This window comes from Gallinula chloropus (assembly GCF_964237585.1).
Source record: "Gallinula chloropus genome assembly, chromosome: 3".
Lineage (NCBI taxonomy): Eukaryota > Metazoa > Chordata > Aves > Gruiformes > Rallidae > Gallinula > Gallinula chloropus.
In genome coordinates this window covers 29,291,015-29,315,594 of record NC_140087.1, presented here as the reverse complement: position 1 = coordinate 29,315,594, position 24,580 = coordinate 29,291,015, and the positions used below count along the sequence as shown (strand labels likewise).

The window sequence follows — 24,580 nt, the reverse complement described above, 5'->3', positions numbered from 1 at the left end:
CAAGATTGTCCCCTATGTTAGTCATCTCCCTATTATTTAATCTGCTATGATTTATTTAAAGGGTATCTTTTCTCAGCCCGCATTTATGGGACTATGCTGACTCTCTCTGGTCTCCTGCCTTAAGAAAGGAAGTCTGTTTCCTTTTCATTCTGGCACCCTTCCTCTGCACCTGTTTTAAATCATCCATAAACAGATTTGGATATAGGATATTCCAGAGGAGCCCCTGGCTGTGCCCACTCTGGTGACTTGGATGTTTCCTTATGTCTTAACTTGATCTGATATATCCTGTAATTGAGTTTGCCTTTCTAATAATGGTCTCATGTCAAGACTTGCAGTTGTTTTGTGCCATGACCCAGCTTTCATTGCTTGAGGGTGTCCTAATGCGCTCCCTTGATGCATCGCTGGTACTGTAGTGCATGGCATATCCTCATTTAGTTTAATTTGCTGAAATGGCACGAGGGAGATGCTGTATCATAATACACCGTGTGTGTGCAGCAAGGTATATGTAATGTGTGCGAGACCTTGGGACAGAATTTAGGCGGACTTGTTGCACAGTCAGCCACTGCTACAGGTGGTGGTGTGGTGGTGTAAAGCAGTATGCAACTGTATAACATGGCAAGAATGAGCAAACAGTGTGTAAAATGAAAATCTAGCCATCAGAAACAACTGCTGCAGATAGGTTCTTCAGTGGGAGTAATTTCTGAAATTACCTGACTTTTATAAGCCAGAGCCCCAAAGCATAAAGAGAATTTAAAAGAAAAGTACATTGAGACAACCTCTTTATTTGGCTTGAAAACTGGTATTAGGTTCAACTTTCAGCGTGGGTCTTAATGAATTTAGCAGGCTGCATTGTTTCCTGCACTGCTCTTCAGAGCTACTTTTTACATGCATCACTTTTTCTAATTGGTATCTTAGCCACTTTATCTTCTGCATTATCTATAACTAGTCCAGGGTATATCTCTGATACGGAGAGATGCGCTTGAATGTAGCCGAGCAAAAACTGGTAGTTTTATATTGTCAACAGATGCAACAGAGAAAACGAGCAGAGAGTTGCCTGGCAGAGAAACCACCACCAGCAGCTGTTTGGGTCAGAACTTTTCAATGGTGACAAGTATAGTGTCAGCCTCCCTGAGGACCAACAGAGTCTGTGTGACTGCTAGTTCTGCTCTTTAAAAAAAAACCCAAACCATACAAGTGATGCTGTCATGGTGAAGTGTATATATTAATTTTGGTTCCTGTGTCCATTTATGCTATTCTGGTACTTCCTCATTTCTACCCTTTGTGTGTGTGTGGAAAAAGTGTAGGATGTGGTTAGTGGCTAGACATGGGTTGCATCCCACCCTTTTCATTAATGCTTGTTCCAGTAATGTCCCTCAACAGGAGAAGCCTTCTTATGTATGTGTCTCTTGTTTTTCTTACTGCTTTGGGGCTGAAAAAAACCCATATTCTTAATAATCCATGTGTTGTTTTTTTTCTAGAGGACATTGGCAGTTCTGTGAGAACAGTCGAACAATTAAAATACAGGATTTTGGCTCACATCTACAGTGATTAGAAAGAGGGTGGAGAAAGTTTCCAGTTTCCCACTGCACTGTGGATGGTCAGCACAGTGGTATGATCCACGCTGTACAGTCACTTTATGGGCATAAATGCATTACGTACTTGGCCCCCGCTCTCTCCCTTTCCCTCCCTTTACCATACAAAAAGCAGAACTGTTGATATTTAGGGAGTTATTCTCAGGAACTCTGATTAACACTCTGCAGTAAGATTTTGAGGATGATGCTCCATTTCTAGGAGAACTGGATCCTTGCCGACAAAGCCAGTGATCTGAACTTTCACGTACCGTAAGAGAACATGGGTTTCTGCTGAAGCTGGCTTCTGTGAGGCTACGACCGGCAGTGTCCTGCTGCTTGAGAAGTGGCTTGTCTGGCGACACTTGGGAGGGCATGCAATCCCTCTGTTGCCCTTGGCTGTGTGCTGGAGGTCCTGATGCTATCAAAACACGGCACAGCTTTTCCGCTGCGGTTTTGAAGAGCATCAAGTAGGGAGGAAAGGAACAAAAAAGTAGTTGCTTTCAAAGCTGCTGGTGAGAGCAGCTCACAAGAGACCAAGGTTTATTTACTTTATTCATGTACAGAAGTCTGTGAGCAAAAAAATTATTTTAGAGAGGCAGTCTTAACTTGAAAGTGTAATTGTTTTATTATTACTGAGGGTAATAGCTTCACTTCTTGAATTGTTTATAGATATGTCTTTTTATCTCTTCCCTCACACTTCCAATGCAAAAGGTGGCAGGTTTTTTGTATGTTCTTAAATCTTGGTCTCTTTAAAAGTGTCAGTAATGCTTGCATTGGGAAGACCGTAAATGGCTTCTCACGATGGATGGTGTAGTTCTTGACTGTGAAGTTAGTCCAAAGAGCTCTGTCTTGGGTAGTACGAAAATCCCCATCCATCACTAGGGCTTGGGAAAGTTGTAAGCCTTCAGCACATTAGTGGGAAAGTCTGAAGAAAGAAAAGACCCAAACAGCCAAAAAGGTCTCACATTGACAAGCCGTAGCAAGAAATGGGCCTACGTTAACATCTATATCACGACACAAAGTTCAAATCATACCATCAGGCCTGAGTATTTCAAATGAAATTGGCCAGTCATCTCAATACAAGGGGTGTAGTTGCACAATGCAATTAGGAGCTTGATGAGATAGTCAAGCTCCCAGGAGGGTTCCAGCAAGTCAGAAAATACACACCTCTGCAGTCTGGAGACAGGATTCATGCCAGTCCGCAATTACATCTTTCTTTTTTTAAATCACATCTTCTCTTAGATTAGATTTTTGTCAATTGGTCAATACTAACAAGTTTAAAATATTCTCAACTTTTGACCTTTTTTGTGTTGGTTAAGCACAGTTTATATGACACATAAAAAGTGGAGGTAAAGTCAGGCTAGCTGTGCTGATGTTAAGTGTAGCTGCAATGCACAAATGGAGTGTCACCAAAGTACTGAAAACCCTGTAATAATAAAGAACCTTCTTGTGATGCTGATCCCACTTGTACTCAAATAGGCATGTAAGCGGTGGTCCTGGATTTCAGCTAGAGGATGTGGTTGTTTCCTGGAGTCGATCAGGTTTCAGCCGGCAGAAGCACTAGTTGTTACTAGCGAATTTGGAGGTTACTTTCAGGAGTCTGGGTTGCTGACGCCTGCAGATATCATGGTTGGGTTTTAATGGGGTTCTGTGAGAAAACTGAGAGTGGTGGTGTACTGGTGGTGACAGTGGCTGCTGAGGTAATGCCTGTGATGTAATGGTGAAAAGAGTGGCCCTTGATGAAGGAACTGATTGTGGCTAAACATTAAACATATTTAAATGCCAAGTGAGGTCTGTCTTTTCATCATAGCGCTGGTGACTGATCGCTGGCAATTTCCTTTTTTTGCACAGGAGCCAAAGTGTAAAGATGGGAATGAATACTTTGACAGCAGAATGGACAACTTCACCACGGACACGCTGGCACCATCACAGCTCTCCACTTTTCTGTGGTCACCTGGCTCCAGCCATGTCCTGTCCCAGCGAAGCGAGTCTACCAATGCTGTCAGCAGCGATGCCCTGAGGCAGAACATTTATGAAAACTTCATGCGGGAGCTGGAGATGAGCAGGACAAACCTGGAGAACACAGAGACCTCATCAGAAATGGAGGACTCCAGCGGCGAGTCCCTCAGTTCCTTGGAGCAGCTGGATTTGTTGTATGAGAAAGAGCAAGGAGTGGTGCGCAAGGCAGGGTGGCTGTTCTTCAAACCCCTGGTGACTCTGCAGAAGGAGAAGAAGCTGGAGCTGGTCACACGGCGGAAGTGGAAGCAGTACTGGGTCACGCTCAAAGGTAAATCATTGCATTGCTCCTTAGGCTTGGTGGCAGCAGTTGTTTCCATGGAGCCTCAGCAACTTTTCTCATGTGCTGGTTTCTGTTACAGGTATAGGGGATCTGAAATTCATCCCTAACTTTGTGCAGTCTGCCCACACACTTAAAGTGGAGCATGTGCCCAAGCAGCCCCATAAATTGCAGTGGTGCTCATGTGTTTGGCCTTGCATGTGCAGCCTTGCATCTCATACCATAGCAAGAATTTTTTTATCTGACTTCCCCAGACTCTGTTCTCACACAGAATTGGGAGTTTAGAAGATGCTTTAGGGTGTTCATAGATCAAAGACCAATTTGAACCAAAACTGAGAAAAAATACAGAAGCCTCATGTCCGTAGCAGGGGAATTGAAAACACAAGGATCAGTGCCCAGCTCCCTGTCACAGGCATGCGGTTCCTTGGGCTCTGCTGTGAGGTTTAGTTAAAGTTGGGGTAAGTTAATGTAAAAACATTCAGTTTGTTTCCAGAGCTTCATGCAGCAACATAACAGGGAGGTGACCTCCTCATACTAGAGCATTTACACAAAAAAGTGTGTGATCCAGGGCAGAGGAGGCCGAAGGTGCTGCAGGGGAAGCCCTGCAGTGCCCAAGGCTTAGCTGCTGCAGACAGCTCCCAGTGCTCACCAGTCTCCCTCTGTTCCCTGGATGGTCTTTCACCACCTCCTTTCCCACAATGCCAGCCCCACTCTGGTGTTTGGCACAGCTGCCTTCCCATCTGCTGAGAAGGAGCCCCGTGGGAAGGCAATCCAGTGAAAAGGGTCTGCTGCTGGCGGGGTGAGATGGGATTGCTGAGCTTGGTGCTGCGCTTGCAGTGCTTGTTGATGGTGTGGGGTGGGTAGGTATGCTGCAAGAAGTCTATGGGTGTCAGGAAGTGTGAGAAGGAAAATAACATCTATTGTGGGGAGGAAGGGGAGTGTAATGGGTGAGCTCATAGGCCTTTTTTCTTTCTTTTTTTTTTTTTGAATTGTATCCAAAGGATTTACCTTTCAGTAAATATAATGTTAAGTTAATGAGTAAGGAAATGATCAAACTTAATAATTTCCTAGCATATCTGGGACTGGAGGAGAGAAAATAACAACTTTCCCACATGTTGCCCTTTTCAAAATTCTGCATGGGTGTAGACCTGAAGAAAAATGAACAGCAAACAGCAAGTGCTGGGAATGTTGTCCTTGGTAGTGCTGATTTAAAAGAGGCAAACTCACAAGAATGTAGCAATTCTGCCTAATAATTCAGAGACCTGTTATCAAGGAATCACAATGTAGGCAGTCTTAACAGTTTAAATCACTTTTCCTGATCATCAGATAACATGATTCATGCTTACAAGCAGTGTATACAAAGAGGAAAAACAATATCTGAATGCCACCCTCTTATTGTATGTGTTTGTGTTATAGAGTGTGAATATGAGTTTGATCTGCCTCTCCTAAAATTCAAGTAGTTTCTAAACAATCTTATCAAAACTCTAAACTGAAGTACATTATATAGTAGTTGTTCGTGCATTTCTGAGATAATGAAGCTCCGCGAAGGAATTTAGATGCTTTGTGTTTGCTGTTTTGCTATAAAATTGGTTTATTGGTGACTTTGAAAAAGTCACATCTCTTCTTGCTACCTGAATTTCTCCAGCTATAAAAAAAGAATAACAAAATTATTTGTAAAAAGCTTTATTAGCTCCTGACATTGAGAAGTATTAGATACAGCGCTTTTTACTTCAGATGGGTGATATTGTTGTGTTCATGGTGCAGAATTTCTTCCGCTTTGTTAGCTGTTTTAAATATACATTCCTCATTTCCTTGATCTCTTACCTTTATTGTGCTGTGGAGACTTCTGATGCCAAAATAAACTCGCCTGTCTGGATATCAAGGCATAGTTCTGTTTTCACAATACACTATATCAAGATCAAGGCGCTTGCTTTGGTTCTCCTTATACAGGGTTTTGAATAAATCTGTATTTAATTTGTTCTTGAAGTTTAAATAGCCAAGATATTTTAAAATATGACTTAAAATAGCCACATATGCAAATGGAGAACAGCATGTTTCTTTGCACTCTGTTGAGATGTGTTTAATTATAAATATGCAGAAGGCTTATAACCATCTGGTTACCTGCCAGACTTCAAAGTATATATGTCCTGAGGCCTCTGCTCTGCTTTCAGGGCCACCAAGACCTGAGCTCAAATAGTAACCCTTTAACAAGAGGAACTCTCTTTTCCCTCTGTCCTGTCTAATTAGTTTATTTTAGCGAGGGAAATTGGTTTCCCATTGCGCCCCATCCTCCCCTTCAGTTCAAATTTTGATTGAAATACTTGGACGATAATCCATCCCAGTAGGTCTGTCAGAGTTTGTCTGTCAGAACTAGCGGCTTCCAAGGATCACCTGGCTTGAACCAAAATTGCTTGGGTTGGCAACCTGGGTTGCTGTACATCTAAACACACTTCCATGCCCTTCAAAGCTTTTTTTAATGTGTGTATATATAAGCTGTCAGCATAAAACCCCAATGTGTCTTTAGTTAGCTTTTTGATAACAAATAGGGGAAATATGGGATTTTAAAATAGAACTTAATTTGTACTTTGCTAAAATGTGGAAGCAGAAGTGGTTGTACAGTCACGCTGCTGCTGAATACAGGAGGTTTAGTTTGCCCTGTTAGGTTGAAATGATGGCGGAAGTGCCATGCCTGATGTGCAGAGTGTAACAAACCATATCCTTATTTTCCAGCTCCAGAGATCTCCAAGTGTTTCTGTGTCATAAAGAAAATCAAGCGCGAGCTGCTAAGGGGAAAGTATAGGGCCAACTCTGTAGGATTTGCTTTTACCCTAAATATTCTGACAGAGGCTCTGGACAGTAATACAAGAAGGTGCACTTCAGTACAGAGGCATTTCTATTTATTGGATTCCTTCCTTTGAAAACTTTTCACTCAGCAAATGATTTGTTCAGGAACTTCTGATACATATTTCCCTTTTTCTTGTAATCATTGTACATTCACTGGCACTAGAGAAAGTGACAAAATCCATCTGATTGATCTCATTTTTCATATACTTTAGATTTGGGCTGTATGAAGATCAGTGCATTCCACCACTTTTCACAGCAAATGCACCTCATAAACTGTAATAGGCCCATCCTTCCCCTTTACCAGAAAGAAGAATCCAAAAAACCTTGATTTTTGGTTTGAATCTCAGATTTGACCTTTGAGGAAGCTTACCACAAATTTATGACTTTGAATGATGTGTCTGGGACTTTTAATACAGTGTTAATATTAGATAAGTTTTAAAATAAGGTTGAACTCAGTTTTTACTTAACTATTTTAAAAGCATCTTCCAAGGAAACATTGCTGTTCTGATGGTTTTGCTACCCCCCCCCTCCCCCCCCCCCCTTGGTGTACATACTTCCCAGTCATATTTGCGTGTGCATATGTACACAGAACAACTGCCAGAAACACCAGCAGACTGGAAATCAGCAACTCAACCGAAAACTTCAGCTTTGGTGCTACCCTGTGTTGGTGTCTCTTTGATTTGAAGGAGAAAATGGACTATTGAGATAACAGTGGTGTAGTCCCAGCAAACTTAATCCTTATATTGGTTGAATTTCAAGTCCTCTACTGAATATGTATAGGGTCTACAGCAGTAATATATTCACGGATTACTAGGCCCTAAGTGACCACTGTGATCATTTAGTCTGATTCACTGTGTAATACAGCCATGGGTCTCTCTGATTTCTGAATGCATTTGAGCATGTTTTTTTGAGAAGACTCACCCTGCAGCAGAATCCACCACCAGCTTCAGATTTTTCTAACTGCTTAGGTTATTCTAAGTTTCCCAAATGTATTTATCATATCTGGTCTTAGTTCACCCAGGTTAAACATGTGACCACAGTATAGGATTAATTTGTCTTCTGATTTAAAACCAAAAAACAAGCAAGAAAACAGGCACCAAACATGCCATTACTTAACTGCCATTTCCCAGGGGGTGCATTTTTCTCTATCATTCTCTCGACGCACAACTAGTCTAAGAAATAATTGAGAAAGGATAAGATTTAGCTAGGGTCTGCGACCCTTTGTTTGGACAGGTGCATCTCAGAGGACAGTGGATTGTAATGTGGGGCAAGAGTGGTAGAGGTGGAGGGGACAGGCCCATCTTATGCCAGCTTTACTGCCCAAGGCAATATGGCAATGTAGTACTGTTGGGGACTGGAATCAAGTCTCTTCTGCCTCCTCCAGTGCAGATTTCCTCTGGGTCCACTCCTCTTTGTCATCATGAAGGATGAAGTTGGTTTTCTGGAAGCAAGTTTTGTACCTTTCATATTATGCTATTTATGAGATTGAACATTTTCAAACTCAATTGCTTCAAACTGTTTAAAATTATTCAGATTGTGTTCATTGTGCAAGGCCATAATTTGCAGATAGATTCAAGGAAATCCAGTTTAAACTTGAGAATTTGTTTGAAGACAAAGTTTCTGCAAAGCTTTTCAACAAATACAAAGATTGCTTTGGTGGCTGTTATGAGACAGTTTGTTCGCTTTATTAAAGAAACACAAAAGCTGATTTAACTACGCAGGAATAAATCTTTTCTACATGCTTTAACATTTGAATAGGCTGAGTTTATTCACAGAATCACAGAATGGTTTGGGTCCAGAGGTACCCTTTAAAGATCATCTAATCCAACCCCCTGCCATGGGCAGAGACACTTTCTCTAGATCAGGTTGCTTGCTCATCCAACCCGGTCTTGAACGCTTCTATATTGAGGTTCACTGTTCGGGGTTTTCTTTTGACTTCAGTCTACATTCAGGGTGTTTGTTGTCTTCCTATCAGATGTTTGTTCCAAGTTCCTGTTGGCGAATTTATCATTAACCTTGTCTGTTTTCCAGTTTAGAGTATCATCTTTTTTATTTTGTTTCAAAAGAGAGGCAGAGCTGATGTTCCCTGTCATTGAAGAGTATCTTAATCACAAAAGCGTTAATATAAGAGATCTTGAATGTGAGATCCAGAACTCAGTTTCTCCTTCTGTTTTTTATTCCTCTGAACTGCAAAGGTTGTACCCTGCTGTTTTATGAGACCTATGGAAGGAGCTCGATGGAACAGAGCAATTTGCCACGATACGCCCTCTTTGCAGAAGACAGTATAGTACAGTCTGTGCCAGAGCATCCCAAGAAAGAAAATGTGTTCTGTCTCAGCAATTCTTTTGGAGATGTCTACTTATTTCAGGTAAGAGTATGCATATGTAACATTGTGGTTGTTTCTGTTTTAGGATGCGCTTGTGAGTATGCACGTGCATGTATATGATTGTATATGCACACACATCATACTTGTGCCTTTGACTTAAAAATAATAATATAACTACATTATTCTACTATACTTACTAAGTGTGGGGTATGACTTCAAGTATTTGTTATTATACCAGTTGGCTCAGAAATAAAAAGAACAGATCTCAAATCTGTAAGACGCTTTTGGTATCTAGTGGTTACAAGCTTCTAGAAAATCAGCATTGTTACAATTTTTTTCCCCGCATGTCTGTTAGCATTTCACCCTTACAGAAGGATGGGATCAGCCCTGAATCTGGTGGCCTCAGAGTTTGCTTGAGTGAAACATTCAAAAAAGGCAGCTAAAAATAATCTAAAGATGGTTAACTGCATCACTGGAAACGTTAATGAAGAACAGTATTATGTGGAACTGCCTGCTTAAAAACATGTTGATTCATAGGCACACTTGTAAATATCTCCAGAGACACTTTGTGCAGATGTGTTCCTGCTACCTTGCTGTCTTCTATCCACTACTCCTATTTTAAGCAAGCACCTCTCCTCAGGCCTTACATGTAAAACCACCTCTGTTGCTGTGTTCCCTGCAGAAGAGAAGGTTTATCTTTGAAAACTGTTGGGTTTTACCTTAATTAATTGGAAGAATGAAGGATACAAGTAATCTTTCCCACAGCTCGTGGGGCTCTACTGTGATCATGGAGCTCTCAGAAGCTGGAGACCAGTCATGACAGAGAGTGCAGGAAAAGCTCACAGTTCCTTTATTTGCACAGCTTTAAATAGAAAACCTTATTTCACTGGTTTTAAGATAAAGTGCCTAAGATCTCAGTTAACCTATCAAGCTCTTCATGTCCTAGGGCTGCTGATTTTTAAATTTTTTTTTTTCCTCTTGTCTGCTCATAATGTTGCACCGTTGATTTGTTTCACAGGCGACAAGCCAGACAGATCTGGAAAACTGGGTTACTGCCATACATTCAGCCTGTGCTTCCCTCTTTGCGAAGAAGCTTGGGAAAGAGGACACTGTTAGGCTGCTGAAAACTCAAACCAAGAGTCTTTTCCAGAAGATTGATATGGATAGCAAGATGAAGAAGATGGCAGAGTTGCAGCTCTCAATTGTTAGCGATCCAAAAAACAGGAAGGCAATAGAGAATCAGGTACTGGAAACAGTATTTTTACAAGACCATATTTATCATTACTTCTTACTTTGGGCTCTAACTGTCAGTGTTTTCTAGGTCTGAGAGTAATAGTCTTGGGAATAGCTGGCATGGTAGTTGTAATTATTACCAGGTTTCTACAGCAATCCAGAGCAGTGCGGGAGGTAGGCTCCTCAAAGCTGAGGATCAGACCAGCCTGTTTTATGAGCACAAAGCTATTTCTTTTCTCTTCTGGAAAAACACAATTAATTTTCACTGTTTTTTGATATACTTAGTTGTTAATAATATCTAGCTGTTACATACCAGTATCTCAGTATAAGCCCAGGCCCATCGCAGCTTAGTTTGGGAGAGCTGATGTACTACAGGCAAGATCTTTGTCTTATTGGCTGTATCGTGGTGCATAGATACAAAGCCTTACTCTGCTTTCACTTCCAGCACGTGAACCAGGATTCATTCCAGTGATACCTTATGGAAGTACATCTTGAGGCGTTGACATCTGGTCTGTGTTCCGTTTAGCAGACAGCAACTGGCAAAAGAGGCTTTAATTAAACATACTTAGTGTTCAGGCAAACGCTTCAGTACCCAGAGCTTCTCATGCACTAAACTTGTGTAGTAGTTTAGCCTAATAGGTCTGTGCACTGAGATTGCTGTATCATTTATTATTAAGCCATTAACAGAAGACATCTGATTATTTGAATTCGTTTACTGGTATTTGAGAGCCCACCCCTACCTGCCTTTCCAGTCAGAGTAGCTATTACTCCGTCATTACTTTAGGCTGCACATTATGTCCTCTTGAGGAGCAACTGAACTTTATTTCCTTTGATCTGACACAGCATAATTATGTTTCTTTGCTTAGTGGAACACTTTTAGTTTGGTGAATTTTATGCTTATAATATTTAAAATTCTTACTATACTGGTTTAAACTTGAAGGGCAGACTGACTTCACTGTCAAGCTCCTGCAGTGCACTTCAGTTTGAAGCTGTGTGAGCAGAGTTCAGTAAGTATGAAGGTTTGTGTAGGGCTCTGTGCTGCAGATGTTCATGAGCCCTTTCAGTACTCACATGTTCATAATTTATTTAAAGGCCACTTTATTTCACAGTCCAGAGCCTAGTGAGGTGAATGGAGGAGGAAAGAGACTGAGCACCCTTTTATTGCAGTAGGTTTTGAGATCTAGAAGAATACACAGTTTTCTAGAGATGGCTAGTAGTTCTAATGTGATTCACTGAGGAAAAATCCTGATGTATATTAACTTAATTTACCCTTCCCCTCATTAGATACCGATGATAGTAGTTTATCTAGAGTCATCTGAAGAGTATTAATGATGCTACCTTAATATCTGATAATTAAATGTTCTGTCCTTAAACAACTGCCATTGTTTTCCAGCTCAGTCCCTGGAAGAAGCTGGCTTTCTTCTGTAAGAACTGAAATCTATCAGTAGGGCTGCAGAAGATTTATTTCTGCTAATCATCTGTCTGTGAATGTCTCAAAACATTGAATGAGGGCAAGCCAGTGAGACTAAGAGTGAGATGGATCATGTGCAAACATCCACTAGTTAGCAAACAATAAATTTATAATGAGCCTTTTCTCCAGCCTTGATCCCTTTGATCTCCATAAAATCTCCTTAGAACTGAAGGTTTGTTGGCAAAGTTGCATCAGAACCAAGTCAATAGATAACTGGGTTACCTAATCTTTTGATTTAGCGTTTCAGAGATGGGCTTTTGCTAAAGAGGAGAAAAAAATCTTGACACAATTAATAACCAAGGATTCTTAAGATACTTAGAAAACTAACAATTTTGAGAAAACATTTTTCCTGAGGGAGAAGCTTGCATGTATGTAGCTCAGTTGTTTAGTGACTGTGGTTGTTTAGCTGTCTTTTACCCATTTTGTGTAACAAGAAGAACAAAAATTCTGGGTTTGGCTTTGTGTAAATTTGGTGGTGTTTTCAATCATGTGGCACTTATGATTACTCCATGCAGAAGTATATTGTATTGCCAATACTGGAGTTTATAAGCATGTGCTGGAAAGATTGGTGATACATTTTGGGAAGTCAGCGGAAATAGTGTGATTAACTACAGAGGGACCTCAGTGGGGTTTTTTATGTAGAAGGATGAGGCAAAGTCTTAATTTCTTTCCACTGGGGAATTTTCTTGGAAACTGTGATTTTTAAATCCTTTCTCCTTTTCCTACCTCTTCTTCAGAAAAGCAGTCATGTAACCTCAACTTTCTATTTTATTTCACATTCTATATTGATTTAAAACCAGTACTTCCATGCTGAAGACTTAGTCTTTCACAGGGCTTTACAAGCAAGCAAAACCTTTTCTTCCAGTTACTATCACCTGAAAGGCAGTTGCAGTTAGGAAACCTGGACTTCTAAAACTGCCATAATGATTTCAATGTACAAGCGTGTTTCTTTTTGGTGTCCAGTAAATGCACTGGAGAAGCTCATCTGATACTGTCTTTAAATTTGGTGGATTTTCAGACTAGCAAATGAAAAAGCTAGTGCTAAACAGAAGTACAAACAAAAAAAAAAAGATAGGCAAAATGTTGGTTTTCTAGAGAAATAATTGTTTTAGAGAGTTGATGCTACCAAACTCATTGAGAAATATCTTCAGCCTTGTGGCCTATATCAGGGATCCTCTTTATCTTGATTTATTGGTCCAGTAACAATAATAGACTCAGTAAGTGTTCTAGACAAAATGGCAGCCCTTCAGATTGTTGTTGATTTCGTTGGGTGGTTTAGAGGAAAGATCAGTGAAGCATCTGCGAGAGCAGCATATATACAGCAACCGGTCCCAGTAGGTTACTGGCAGCATGGCTGGAAATCCCAGCTCTGCACATACTACCTACAGCCACGTGTGTTTGTATTTCTGTGTGCGATAAGTATATTGTGGGTGGTGGTATTCTCCCAGGGTGTAACTTTTCCCCTAAACCAAAGAAAGCTAGGAGAAAAAGTAGTAAGTTTGAAAATCGCCCAGTGCTGAGATGAATTCAATGCCTGCAGAGTCACAGTCTGTAAAAAGTGTTAGTTTTCCTAGCTGTTTAACCTGCTAGAGACATCACAGAGTGTGCTGTGAATATGGAGGCTGAAGTTAAAGAAATGGATTATTAGTGTTTATTTGGAGCTCTTTTAAACAAAATATTGCACATTAAGTCAAAAGCAAGGCTGTCTGTGCCTGTAGAACTGTTTTAATGAGATGGAAAATCTACCTCACAGTGAGGGCACCGCGGCTCTGGATGTACTTTTTATGTACTCGGTACATAAATCTATTGTGTTGTCTCATTTTAGAACGATAATATGAATAATAGTTTCTTGAAAGCATTCTCAGATTTTCAAGTTTTAATATATTGGTATAATCATGTTTTCCAAGCTATTCAGAGGTTTCTGATGTAATTCATATTTTCTGTACACATGATACTTAACTTATCAAATAGCTCATGAACGTAGGGTATGTACTTAAAGGCACTGAAATGATGAGGCATTAATGAGAAGAACAGGCAGATTCTTGGCGATGATTTTTATGGGAGTTTTCATGCATGTCCTCCAGTTAAAAGTAGTCTACCTGTTGCCATAAAAGTCAAAATGAGGGGATAAGTACGGTGATGTCCTGTTTATTCTGGGTAGTTATTAAATCTATTAGTACCTTCCTTCCTTTCCCTGTGGTGGTCTTTGGCTTTTTACAGAGTGTGACATCATAACTTTCTTTGTTTAAAATGTACCTGGCACTTTCTCTTCTCTCTTACTTTTTTAGGAAGGTGACTGGAGTAGTTTGGGGGGATTTTATTCTTCAGGCTCCCCAAAGCCCAAATTGCCTCTCTTTAGTTTCTTTAAACCATCTGATGAAATATTGTCTGCCATTCTGGTGAAAACTCCAATAACAACACTCAAAGATAATTTTTTCAAGGAACTTTGCAAGCACTAGCCGGTGTTGCTGCATACAATTAAATGTTAATCTCAAAACCCAGTTACTTTTCTTTCTTCCATAGTTTCCCAAGCTAGATAAAAATATCTAGACTTGTTAGAACAGATCTTCAGTATGGGTGGTCTTTGAGCTGGCTAGAGCAGAGCTCTGCTTCCTGAGAGATTCAGTAGAGGGTTGGTTGCTCCTCAAGAAGGAAATCTTGGCGGCACAAGAACAGGCTGTCCCAGTCTGTCAGAAGAGGAGTCGGTAAGGAAGGAAGCCACCTTGGCTGAGTAGGGAGATCCAGGAAGATCTTCGGGAAAAGAGGGGAAAAATATGAGCTTTGGAAGAAGGGGCAGGTGTCTTGAGCCGACTATAGGAATGTAGTGAGATCGTGTAGGGAGAAAGTCAGAAGGGCTAAAGCTGAACTGGAACTCAGACTGGCCAGTTCTGTAAAAGATAACAAAAAGTCCTTCTATAGGTACATTAACAGTAAGAAGAGGGTCAAGGAGAATCTCCAGCCCTTATTGGATGCTGGGGGAACATTAGTGACAAGGGATAAGGACAAGGCTGAGGTCCTTAATTCCTTCTTTACCTCAGTCCATAATAGTAAAGATGGGTATTCCCCGAGTACTCATCCTCAAGAACTGGCTGGCAGAGAGGGGAGGAATAGCAAAATTCCCATGGTTGAAGAGGAAATGATTAGCGACCTACTTGGCCAGTTAGATACTAACAAGTCAGTGGGGCCAGATGAGATTCACCCGAGGGTGCTGAGAGAACTGACAGACGTGCTAGCCAAACCCTTTTCCATCATCTACCAGAAATTCTGGCAGACTGGGGAAGTTCCACTCGACTGGAGGATGGCAGATGTGACACCCATGTATAAGAACGGCTGGAAGGAGGATGTAGTCTACCTGGACTTCAGTAACGCCTTTGACACAGTTTCTCACAGCATTCTGATTGAGAAACTGGCTGCCACTGGCCTTGACAGGTGGACCCTCAGCTGGATTAAAAACTGGCTGGATGGACGGGCCCAAAGGGCGGTGGTGAATGGAACCAAATCCAGCTGGAGGCCAGTCACGAGTGGCATCCCCCAGGGCTCAGTCCTGGGTCCAGTCTTGTTCAACATCTTTATCAATGACCTTGATGAAGAGATTCAATGCTCCCTCAGGAAGTTTACAGAGGAAACTAAACTAGGAGGAAGTGTTGATCTGCCTGAGGGTAGGGAGGCTCTTCAGAGGGATCTGAACAGACTGGACCGATGGGCTGAGAACAACGGGATGAAGTTTAACATGACCAAGTGTAGAGTGCTGCACATGGGACATAAAAACCCCATGCAACACTATAGACTTGGGGGAGGTTGGCTGGAGAGCTGTCAGGAAGAGAAGGACCTGGGGATGTTGGTTGACTGCAGGCTGAATATGAGCCAGCAGTGTGCCCAGACAGCCAGGAAGGCCAATGGCAACTTGGCTTGTATCAAAAACAGTGTGGCCAGTAGGTCTAGGGAGGTAATTGTGCCCCTGTACATTGGTGAGGCCACACCTTGAGTACTGTCTGCAGGTCTGGGCTCCCCACCATAAAAAGGACATTGAGGTCCTTGAGCAAGTGCTGAGAAGGGCAACCAGGCTGGGGAAGGGGCTGGAGGGCAAATACTGTGAGGAGTGGCTGAGGGAGCTGGGGATGTTTAGCCTGGAGAAGAGGAGGCTGAGGGGAGACCTTATCACCATCTACAACTATCTGAAGGGAGGTTGTAGAGAGGTGGGTGATGGTCTCTTCAGCCAGGTGACAGGAGATAGAACAAGGGGAAATGGCACAAAGCTGTGCCAGGGCAGGTTCAGATTGGATATTAGAAAAAATTTTTTACTGCAAGAGTTGTCAGGGCCTGGAACAGGCTGCCCAGGGAAGTGGTTGAGTCGCCTTCTCTGGACGTGTTTAAACAAAGGGTTGATGAGGTACTTAGGGATATGGTTTAGCACAGGATGGGAATGGTTGGACTTGATGATCTTCAAAGGTCTCTTCTAACCTTGTGATTCTGTATTTCTTTTAGTGTGTCACTTCTCAGTGTAGGATGGTCCTTGTCTACATCATTAGCAAAATCCTTCTATTTTGGTAGAAGGAGTAGGCAAGGTTTTCTCCATTCTCCTCCCAGCTGTAATTGCTGTTTTGCAGATGGGTGAATCTCCATCTTTGTTTCATAAAGATTTAGTACATAATAATGAATAAGCTGTTACTGAACGTGGAGTTGTGTAGCATTATCTCATACGATAAAGCTGGTATGGAAAGCCTGTGCAGTGAGGGCTGGTGTTCTGGCTTTTGGGGAGGGGCAGCTGGATAATAAGATTCAGTGGCTTTCTCTCAATTACATGCCTAGCTATAGACATACATGTGGTACTGACAATTTCAATCAGATTATTGACAGGAATGTAAATTAGGTACATGTGGTTGAATGTTCCTCTATCTGTTTTGCTTAGAAACGATGAATTCTGTCCTTCATAAACAAGCAGAGAGGTGGTATTTATTGTAAAAGAAGATGATGTCTTGCTATTTCAGGAAGTTTTCTTAACCATTTTTTAAAGTTACTAGGCAAAATGAAGAATAAAGGGTATTGCTAATTGCACATCATTGTTGTTGTGCTCTATTATGTTCCTTTTTTATTGCTTTGAGCTAAAAGTTATGACAGTATCTTTGTAGTGTCCTTTAAAGTAATGGAATTTTTGGGAGTGTGATGTTTTTTTGCTTGTTTGAGTTCTCTTTAGGAAGTAATGACAATAAAAATCTTTTCCTTGTCCCCAGAAACCGAGTGACTCATTTATCCAGATGGGTACAATATGAATTGTGTCTGAGAACCAGGGACTGGAATGCAAAGAGTTTGGTGTTGTTTGTAATGTGGTTGAAAAGCTGTTCATATAAAAGAGCAGCAGAAGGTTCTTTTAAATCCATAGAGTTCCTTACATCAGCTTGCTGAGACACTTTCCATCTGGGAAGATGATGTTTTGTGGGGGAAAATATCTGAATTTTTTACTGCTGTAGATAGTGAATTGTTTCAGCGAAGAGCTCGTGTTTCTGTACAGTATAAGAGCTGTTACTAAATCAAACCAGTTTTAGAGGCGTAAGCACTGAGAGAAACCCCCCTCCCTGTGCCTCTTTCCTTTTGTGCTACTTTATGTAAGTGCCAAATGGAAAACTGGTATTTTGTTATCATTTGAGCTGTCCAGGAAGTTTCTTCTGTTCTTCCTATAGGTCCTTGAAGTACTGCTTCTTCGAATTGATATGGTGTCATTTCTGGCACTGCTTTGCACCCTTCACGTACTGTTTTGGGGTGTACAGATGAGGTATTTGTAAATGAGATAATCCTTCCCCAGCACAGCCAGAGACACTGTACTGCGAGAATGATGTTAGGGTCTATCCCTTTTACAGTCTGCAAACCCTAGATGTGTTCTAGTGGAGGTGCCATTAGAAATGTCACCTGCAGAGAGGGACTGTACAGCATGTAGGAAGGATGGATCCCCATGTCACCCACTGGTCTGTACTGTCTGGTCTGACCGCATTTACCCCTTCCCTTTCCCACGCTCCCACTTGAGAGTTTACCTGTAGCAAACCTAGCAGGACTATTGAATTAAGAGGCCTGCTTTTGAGCATTTTCTTTTACCATCCTTTTGTGTGATTTTAAAATGCAATGAATTTACAATTTTTTTTCTTAGTGCCTGAACAGATTTTTTACTAACCTGGAGGAGAATTGGCTAGTGGCGTTTTGGAAATTATCATTACTGCTGAAGTACTGCTGAAAGCACCATGCTGATGTTCCCCTTGTATGTCAACTCTAAAAAAACTCATTCCTGAACTAAGTCTCTCATGCCAAAGCTCGTCCAGTCCCCCCCCACCCCTTGACATTCCTCACATAGCTACTGTCTTGTCCTTGCACCAGGCTTTCTTGCATGACTTCTGCTGGTGGCCCAAGATAATCCGTGGCCCGAATTTTAAGGCATCCCACCGTTTGCTGCTTTCTATCGCTCTGCCACAGCCTCCTTTTTCTCTCTGCCTTACAGGGGTTCTATTAGGCTGAGTACCTTTGTTTGGGTGGCCCCTCCTTGTCTTATACCACTCAGCCTGGAAATCCTTGCCTAACATTTGCCTGTGCTGAGAATGACATCCTCTCTTTCCTCTAGGAAAAGCCTTTAATGCTTTTCCTGGAAATTCACATGGGGATTTGAAGCAGTGACTGAGAGGATGGTTTTGGATGAGCTGGGTGCTATAGCTGGCAGTGCAGGCAAGTGCAACAGCTGAGCAAGTCACATGAGGAGCATTTCCCATGTGCTCAATTGTTTTGGCATGCTTCACATCAGACCATATCTCTTAGCACTTTGTGGACTTGCTTCATGCTGCTGTTGGCCTTTGTCACCCATTCCCGTTCTCAAGGCTGCCTGGTGCATCCACTTTTTCCACTTTGCTTTTGAGCAGATTTCAGAAGGGCCATTTTTTCTGTGCACGATGAAGTTAAGTCCTTGAGCCATCTTTTGGGCAGTCCTCCCACGTGGGGCAGAGATTGCCTGACACAATAGCAGAATAAGGATCACAGCAGCTAGTCTGCAGGCTGTAAATTAACTTCATGGACCAGGTCATACTGTGCTTTGAAGTAGTTGCTTTTTTATTTGTGTGCTTCCCCCATTTAGTCTTCAAGAATATAAATCTTTAGGAAGAATTATCATAGTTTAAAAGGCTTAGACAAATAGCAGCTGGTATTGGTTCGTGGTCTCCAATTGGTTCCAGACATCCCTGGTTTTGATAAGATTACAAGACAATTCCAGAAATTCCCTGCCTACAGCTTTTGCTAATGCCATTAAATGTAACGTCGTGATTACCGATGCTTTTGGAGCTGATTAGCCAGCATCCTGCGTGACTGATAAACACCCTAATTTAATTATTTCTTCAGAATGTCCTTGTGTTGTACCCCACTCCCCCTTTTTAGGTTATCTTTATTTTAAAATACAACTTAGTAGAAATTTTTGATGGGGATTTTGAAGAAGGCCTCAAACACAAGGATGCCTCTGTTCAAGCTCATGCTCAAGGGAGACAGGATGCTCTGCTTCAGCAGTGGCCAGAACAAGCCTTGTTCAGTTTCCTAGCTATTCAAAGTTGGCTTGGCTCCATACCCATGGAGGTGTCATCCCAAGGGGAACACTTCACCTGAAGCATGGCTTTTTGGCTTTGTGGAAAGCTGACATTCATGTATTCATTCTGTTTGGGTGTTGACACAGAGAAAGAGCTCATCACGAAACCTCCTGTTGGAGTTATCCCATGTGTAAAGTACTGACAAGCAGAAAAATGTTCTGTGAGGAGTGTCTGAGAGCACAAAAAAGGGCAATGATCGAATAAACTCCAGAAAAAAAAGATTATTTTTTCTGGGACACAAGGGATACATGTTTTGAATGTCTGTGGTGAGAGATTAGATGAGTTGCCTTAGTTATGTGTACATTTCTGTCCTTTTCCTCTGGACTGTTGTGAATTTCTCTCATGATAAGCATTTGTAAATTATGTCTTTCTTTTAATAGCCATTCAGTGAAATATTTTTTTTGAAGTTACTGTCAATTATAATTTTGCATTTTCATATGTACATGATGGTCTTTCCTTTATTCACCCTCCCTGCCAAATAAGATTATCCCTTACTTCCAAAAGCATGCCCATAACTGATGCTGCGGTTTGTGAGCACATGTGTAAGGAAGGCAGAACAGGTAATGTCTCAGTTACAGTCCAGGCCTCAGCATTGTTTTGTTAACAGGGCATTGTTCACACTTTCATTACTCACGTCTTCATTGCTGAAAGTGAGAGGCCAAGATTCTTGTTTGGTTCTACTTGGCAGCATTATAAGGAAACTGAACTGATTTTGCTTGTAGATGAGCCTGCAGGCCATAGTTCACCTGAGATTTTTATTGCATTCATCAGCCTGTTTTACGAGTCACGAAGGTGTTTGTCCCAACCTTGGCTAATCTCAATGTGAGGCGATAACGTCCTGTATGCACAGGGCCAGGCAGAGCGTGAGGGTGAAATGTATGAGGTCAATGCACGTTAAAGAAAACGTGATGAACTTTCTCTGCAGCCTTGAACCACCTGTTTGAACAACCAACTTGTAGTGATTGGAGCTGACATGGGGAGATCAGCACTGTCAGGGGATTTTAACAATCTTTAGCACGTGAATTTAGTGTACATTAACCTAATGGGCATGCCTTTTCTTTTTTTCTCATGTGTGAATGTGCCTACTCTATCAAACATAGCTGATTTTAATTTGTACTATTTATTGGTATGAGTGTATGTTGTACGTGGTGGGGCAGATTTTAACCGCAACTCCCAGTCTGTAAATTGGGGAAAAGACAAGCAAAATTTGATTTTGTGCAGTGTATAAGAAAGGTACTTGTGTAGATGGGTGTACAGGTACTGAAAATCTGTCGCATGAGTCTTGATTCAGAACTTCATCTAGTAAATACTTGAATCTCTCCACTTTCCTAATTTCACATTAAAACTGGATTAAGATGTCTGTTACATCTGTATGTACCTGTGTTAGGTATGTTTAAAAATTGCATGAAGGGTATGTGTATGGTCTTGCTTTTGGTCCAGTGATTTGTATTGGGCGTATATACTTCATTTGTGCAGTTTGCCTCAGCGTATGCACGTCTCAACCTATGAGTCAGATAACCAAATATGCTTGTGTTGCCAATATTGTCTCCTGTTTATATATAGCGAGGCCATAAAATGATAGTAAAGAATGAGCAGGACCTATCAGTGTAGCTACTTCAATGTGCGAAGTGCATTACTGTAGCTATGTGGCTTTACTTTCAGCCAGCCAGCTATACAATCTAAGCTCATTAAAAATGAAGGAAACAAAACTTATCTCCAAAAAAATGAGAGAAGAGGAGAGTGGGGTGGGGAGGAGGTGCCTTCATGAACCACAGGGTTATGTTTTTATGTAACTGCTTTTGTGGCTATCAAACTACCCGAAGTTCATGGTATGTTCATCTTGTCAGTATGTATTTAAGACCACCAGCTTTGTTTTATTTCAAGCCATCTTTTGGGTTGATGTAACACAATATGACTGAATGTCTTTTGGCAGGGAATAACTAATCTAATCCATATACCACCAGATGAAAGTAATTTACTATGGGTTTGTGGAAGAGCTTGAATTTTCAGTGCAGCCCACAAAGACATTTTCCCCTTTTAATTGTCTCTTTTTTTATATCTAAACAGATCCAGCAATGGGAACAGAACCTGGAAAAATTTAACATGGATCTTTTCCGAATGCGATGTTACCTAGCGAGTTTGCAAGGTGGGGAGCTCCCAAACCCAAAGAGCCTTTTGGCTGCTGCCAGTCGTCCTTCAAAATTGGCTCTGGGCCGGCTCGGCATTTTCTCCGTCTCATCCTTCCATGCACTGGTAAGTCTGAATGTACTTTTCACGGGTGCGTTACACAAAGCCATCATATTTTACTTAGATGTGGAGTTGTGTTGGGATAATACATGACTGGACCCACATGCCTTGGTTCAGACAGCCCTGTTTGCTTCTCACACTTTCTGCCTGTTCTTTGACTAAAAAAAAAGAAAAGAAAAATTATCTTCCACAGACACAGACTTTGAAAGCATAAGGATATGGTCATGACTTTTTTTTTTTTTGGCCCTTGAGGACTCTGAAATTGGGTACTTCTGACCTATATCTAAAAAAGAAACAAACCAAGTATTCGTCAGGTGTAGATGAGTCATGTTGAAATTTTATCACCGCAATTTCACCTCCACTGTGTTCAGGGTTTAAAGTGTTTAAGAACTAAATCACTTAGAGTGAAAAGACCCTAACACTGAAATTTCAAAAGGTGATTCAGGTCCCTCTGGACTGAGCTGATCTTTTTTTGGAGGTCCAAGATAGCTCCATTTATCAGAAACAGTTTGATTCCTGAAGATGAAGTATTTTACTACAGAGAATTCAAAATTATGTCACTTTGTAAGAACGGTGGCCTGTGCTTGCAAAGAAGTATGAGGGAGATCCTCAGCTGATGTAAGCTGTTGTCATGGTATCAGCTTTAAGTGAAGTACGGCAGTAGCAGGTTTGCCTCTACTCTTTAACCTTGGCTGTGAGTCTGGTCTTGGCAAAGAGGTGTGGACCACATTTGCTGCATGAGAAGTCAGTCTGAATAGTAGTCCTGAAAGTCCTGTCAGGAAATGTGGTTCTCTCTGCCACTGTTTTTATCTGTGTGGTTTATGTCATTGCTTGCTAATCACTGAGTGCCATAGCAGGTTTATCTCCTGTGTTTGGCAATTTTGAGTCTGTCTTCTTCTAGTAATTTCATATCTGACTGATAGGTTATCATTCTTTTTTGTAGTCTTGTCAATAATTTCTTTACCTGTAGAGAGAAATATTTTCTCAGTTCCTCCCTTCCTATGACCTTCTAATTTTGCCTCATAAAAACACCCAAACTTACACTGCCACACAACTGGAATACCAAAATGAACATCACTGCTGAAAGTTTAAAACACTGTTCTTGCACCTTGGTGTATTACGCTGAGGTGAACTGAAGTAACTCTCATTTGATGCCTCAAGTTGAAATAATGGTCAATATTTTGCTCTTATGAAAGTGATAGATGAAGACCTGTTTCTGTGTTTAAATAGATCTGCTCCAGGGATGAAACTGCTCTCAGGAAACGTACCCTGTCTCTGTCACAAAGAGTCCGAAATAAGAAGGGTTTATTTTCTTCGCTGAAAGGACTGGACACATTGGCAAGAAAAGGAAAAGAAAAGCGGCCTTCCATAACTCAGGTAGATCTTGGGAGTAGCATGAAAGGGCTTTTTCCTCCTTGGGGCTCATCCTGCAAAGTGCTGTTGGTGAATGGGGTAGATATCTGTTCAGCAGATTTACATTCACGGATTCAGTAGATGTGTCAGACTTGGAATGAGAGCATCACATCTGAAGAGTATGTATCTAATTCTGGGTTGGAATAGCTAAGACTAGTGAATGAGAGGTTTTGACCCAATTTTTATCAGCAGCATGAGGCCATTGGGTTTGAATTTACAAGAAGACTTGCTTTCTTATTTGAAAGAGTTTCTTTGGCGATAGCTTGTACACGCAGTCCTTGGCACAGTGTTTTGCTGGCTTGCGACTTAGACCCTGACCTATTACAGCAGTTTAATATAGAATGGCACAGGTGAGGCCTCAAGGAAAAAAGAGACTGCTGCAAAGACAGCTGTCTTTGGCATGACCTCTCAAAGCAACACATCCTGCTTGGAAGTACGTCTTAGCCAACAGGAGAAGACCACGGTCATGCAGGAGGCCAGCTGCAGCTGTGTAATAAAGCTCTGCCATTCTACACCAGCTGAAGACTCGGGTCAGGTTTGCTGTTCTGGGGCAGGCTGGCACCAGGGAGAGAGGCTGTGCTGATATGAGTCCCCACTGAAGGGCTGCGTGACAACTAGTGAATGTACAGCATCTCACAGGGTCATTTTCTCTTTCTGAAAGTAATGGCCTGTGCATGCCATTAGTGTAAACCCACACTTCAGGAGTCTGTATTTTCTCAATGCAAATGCAATCAAATGTGAAACAAAAGTTTGCTGCCTTCTTTCTGACAAAAAGGTAAATAACAGCAGAGACACATCCTTGATGGTGAGGCAGAAAGAGGTAGAGGCACACCCGTGCTCAGATTACTATTTTCACTAGCCTTTGCTGTGTCTGCAGTTCCTCCTGCAAAGCAGTATTTTGTTCATTGTTCATTAGGTGACTTTGCTCCTGCTCCCTGGCCCTTGTATTTTGATTTTATTACTCAAAAAATCTATGATCAGCACTTGAAAACTGTCTGTGCTTGCATGTCTGGTAATCTGCCTGTGGAATATTTAAACAAGGCTATCAGTACACGTGCTGCAGTAGTCCCAGAGCTGATGCAACAGATTTAATGTTGCAAAATGGCATGTCAGGATTTTCTGGTCTAGTCGTTTGTATTTTTAATAGATAAATATTTATCTATGTGTTACACTGGGATTAAGCTTCTTTGGGTGACTGTTACGCATTTTAGCATATGGATGGAGCTATGTTTACATGATGTAATTGACTAAGAATAAAACTCAAGTGTGTCTTAAAAAAAGAGGGAACTGAAGGATAAATTTTCCTCTGGTCATCCTTTTTCCATAATTTCCCGTGTTCCCCAGTAGGTGAGGCTGGTCTGTGAGTTCTGCACCTCTATTTCTTTAATGATAAGAGCCCTGAGGGAAGGGAAGTTCATGCTCCTTAGCTCCGTTCCCAGTGGAGCTGATACCTCGCGCTGTCTTAGCTGGGTAATACATCCTCCCCTATGCTTTATCGCCCGTGAAGGGGATTCTGCAGAGCTTGGAGATGGGGAATCTTATTTCTGTAGCAAGGAGAGGAGACTCCTGCTG

At 41.5% G+C, this 24,580-nt stretch overlaps 1 protein-coding gene across 2 annotated transcripts in view; it reads left to right on the top strand.

Annotated features, from left to right (window-relative positions):
• TIAM2 (TIAM Rac1 associated GEF 2) overlaps nucleotides 1-24,580 on the top strand; it is a gene marked incomplete at its 5' end in the record, with an annotated part of 93,573 nt that overhangs the window by 3,507 nt on the left and 65,486 nt on the right. For both annotated transcript variants that reach the window (XM_084261524.1, XM_084261523.1), the window contains 5 exons: nucleotides 3,423-3,858; nucleotides 8,907-9,079; nucleotides 10,056-10,280; nucleotides 21,416-21,601; nucleotides 22,826-22,972. In XM_084261524.1, the coding sequence (XP_084117650.1) occupies nucleotides 3,423-3,858; nucleotides 8,907-9,079; nucleotides 10,056-10,280; nucleotides 21,416-21,601; nucleotides 22,826-22,972 (1,167 nt within the window). The remainder of the gene's footprint in view (nucleotides 1-3,422; nucleotides 3,859-8,906; nucleotides 9,080-10,055; nucleotides 10,281-21,415; nucleotides 21,602-22,825; nucleotides 22,973-24,580) is intronic.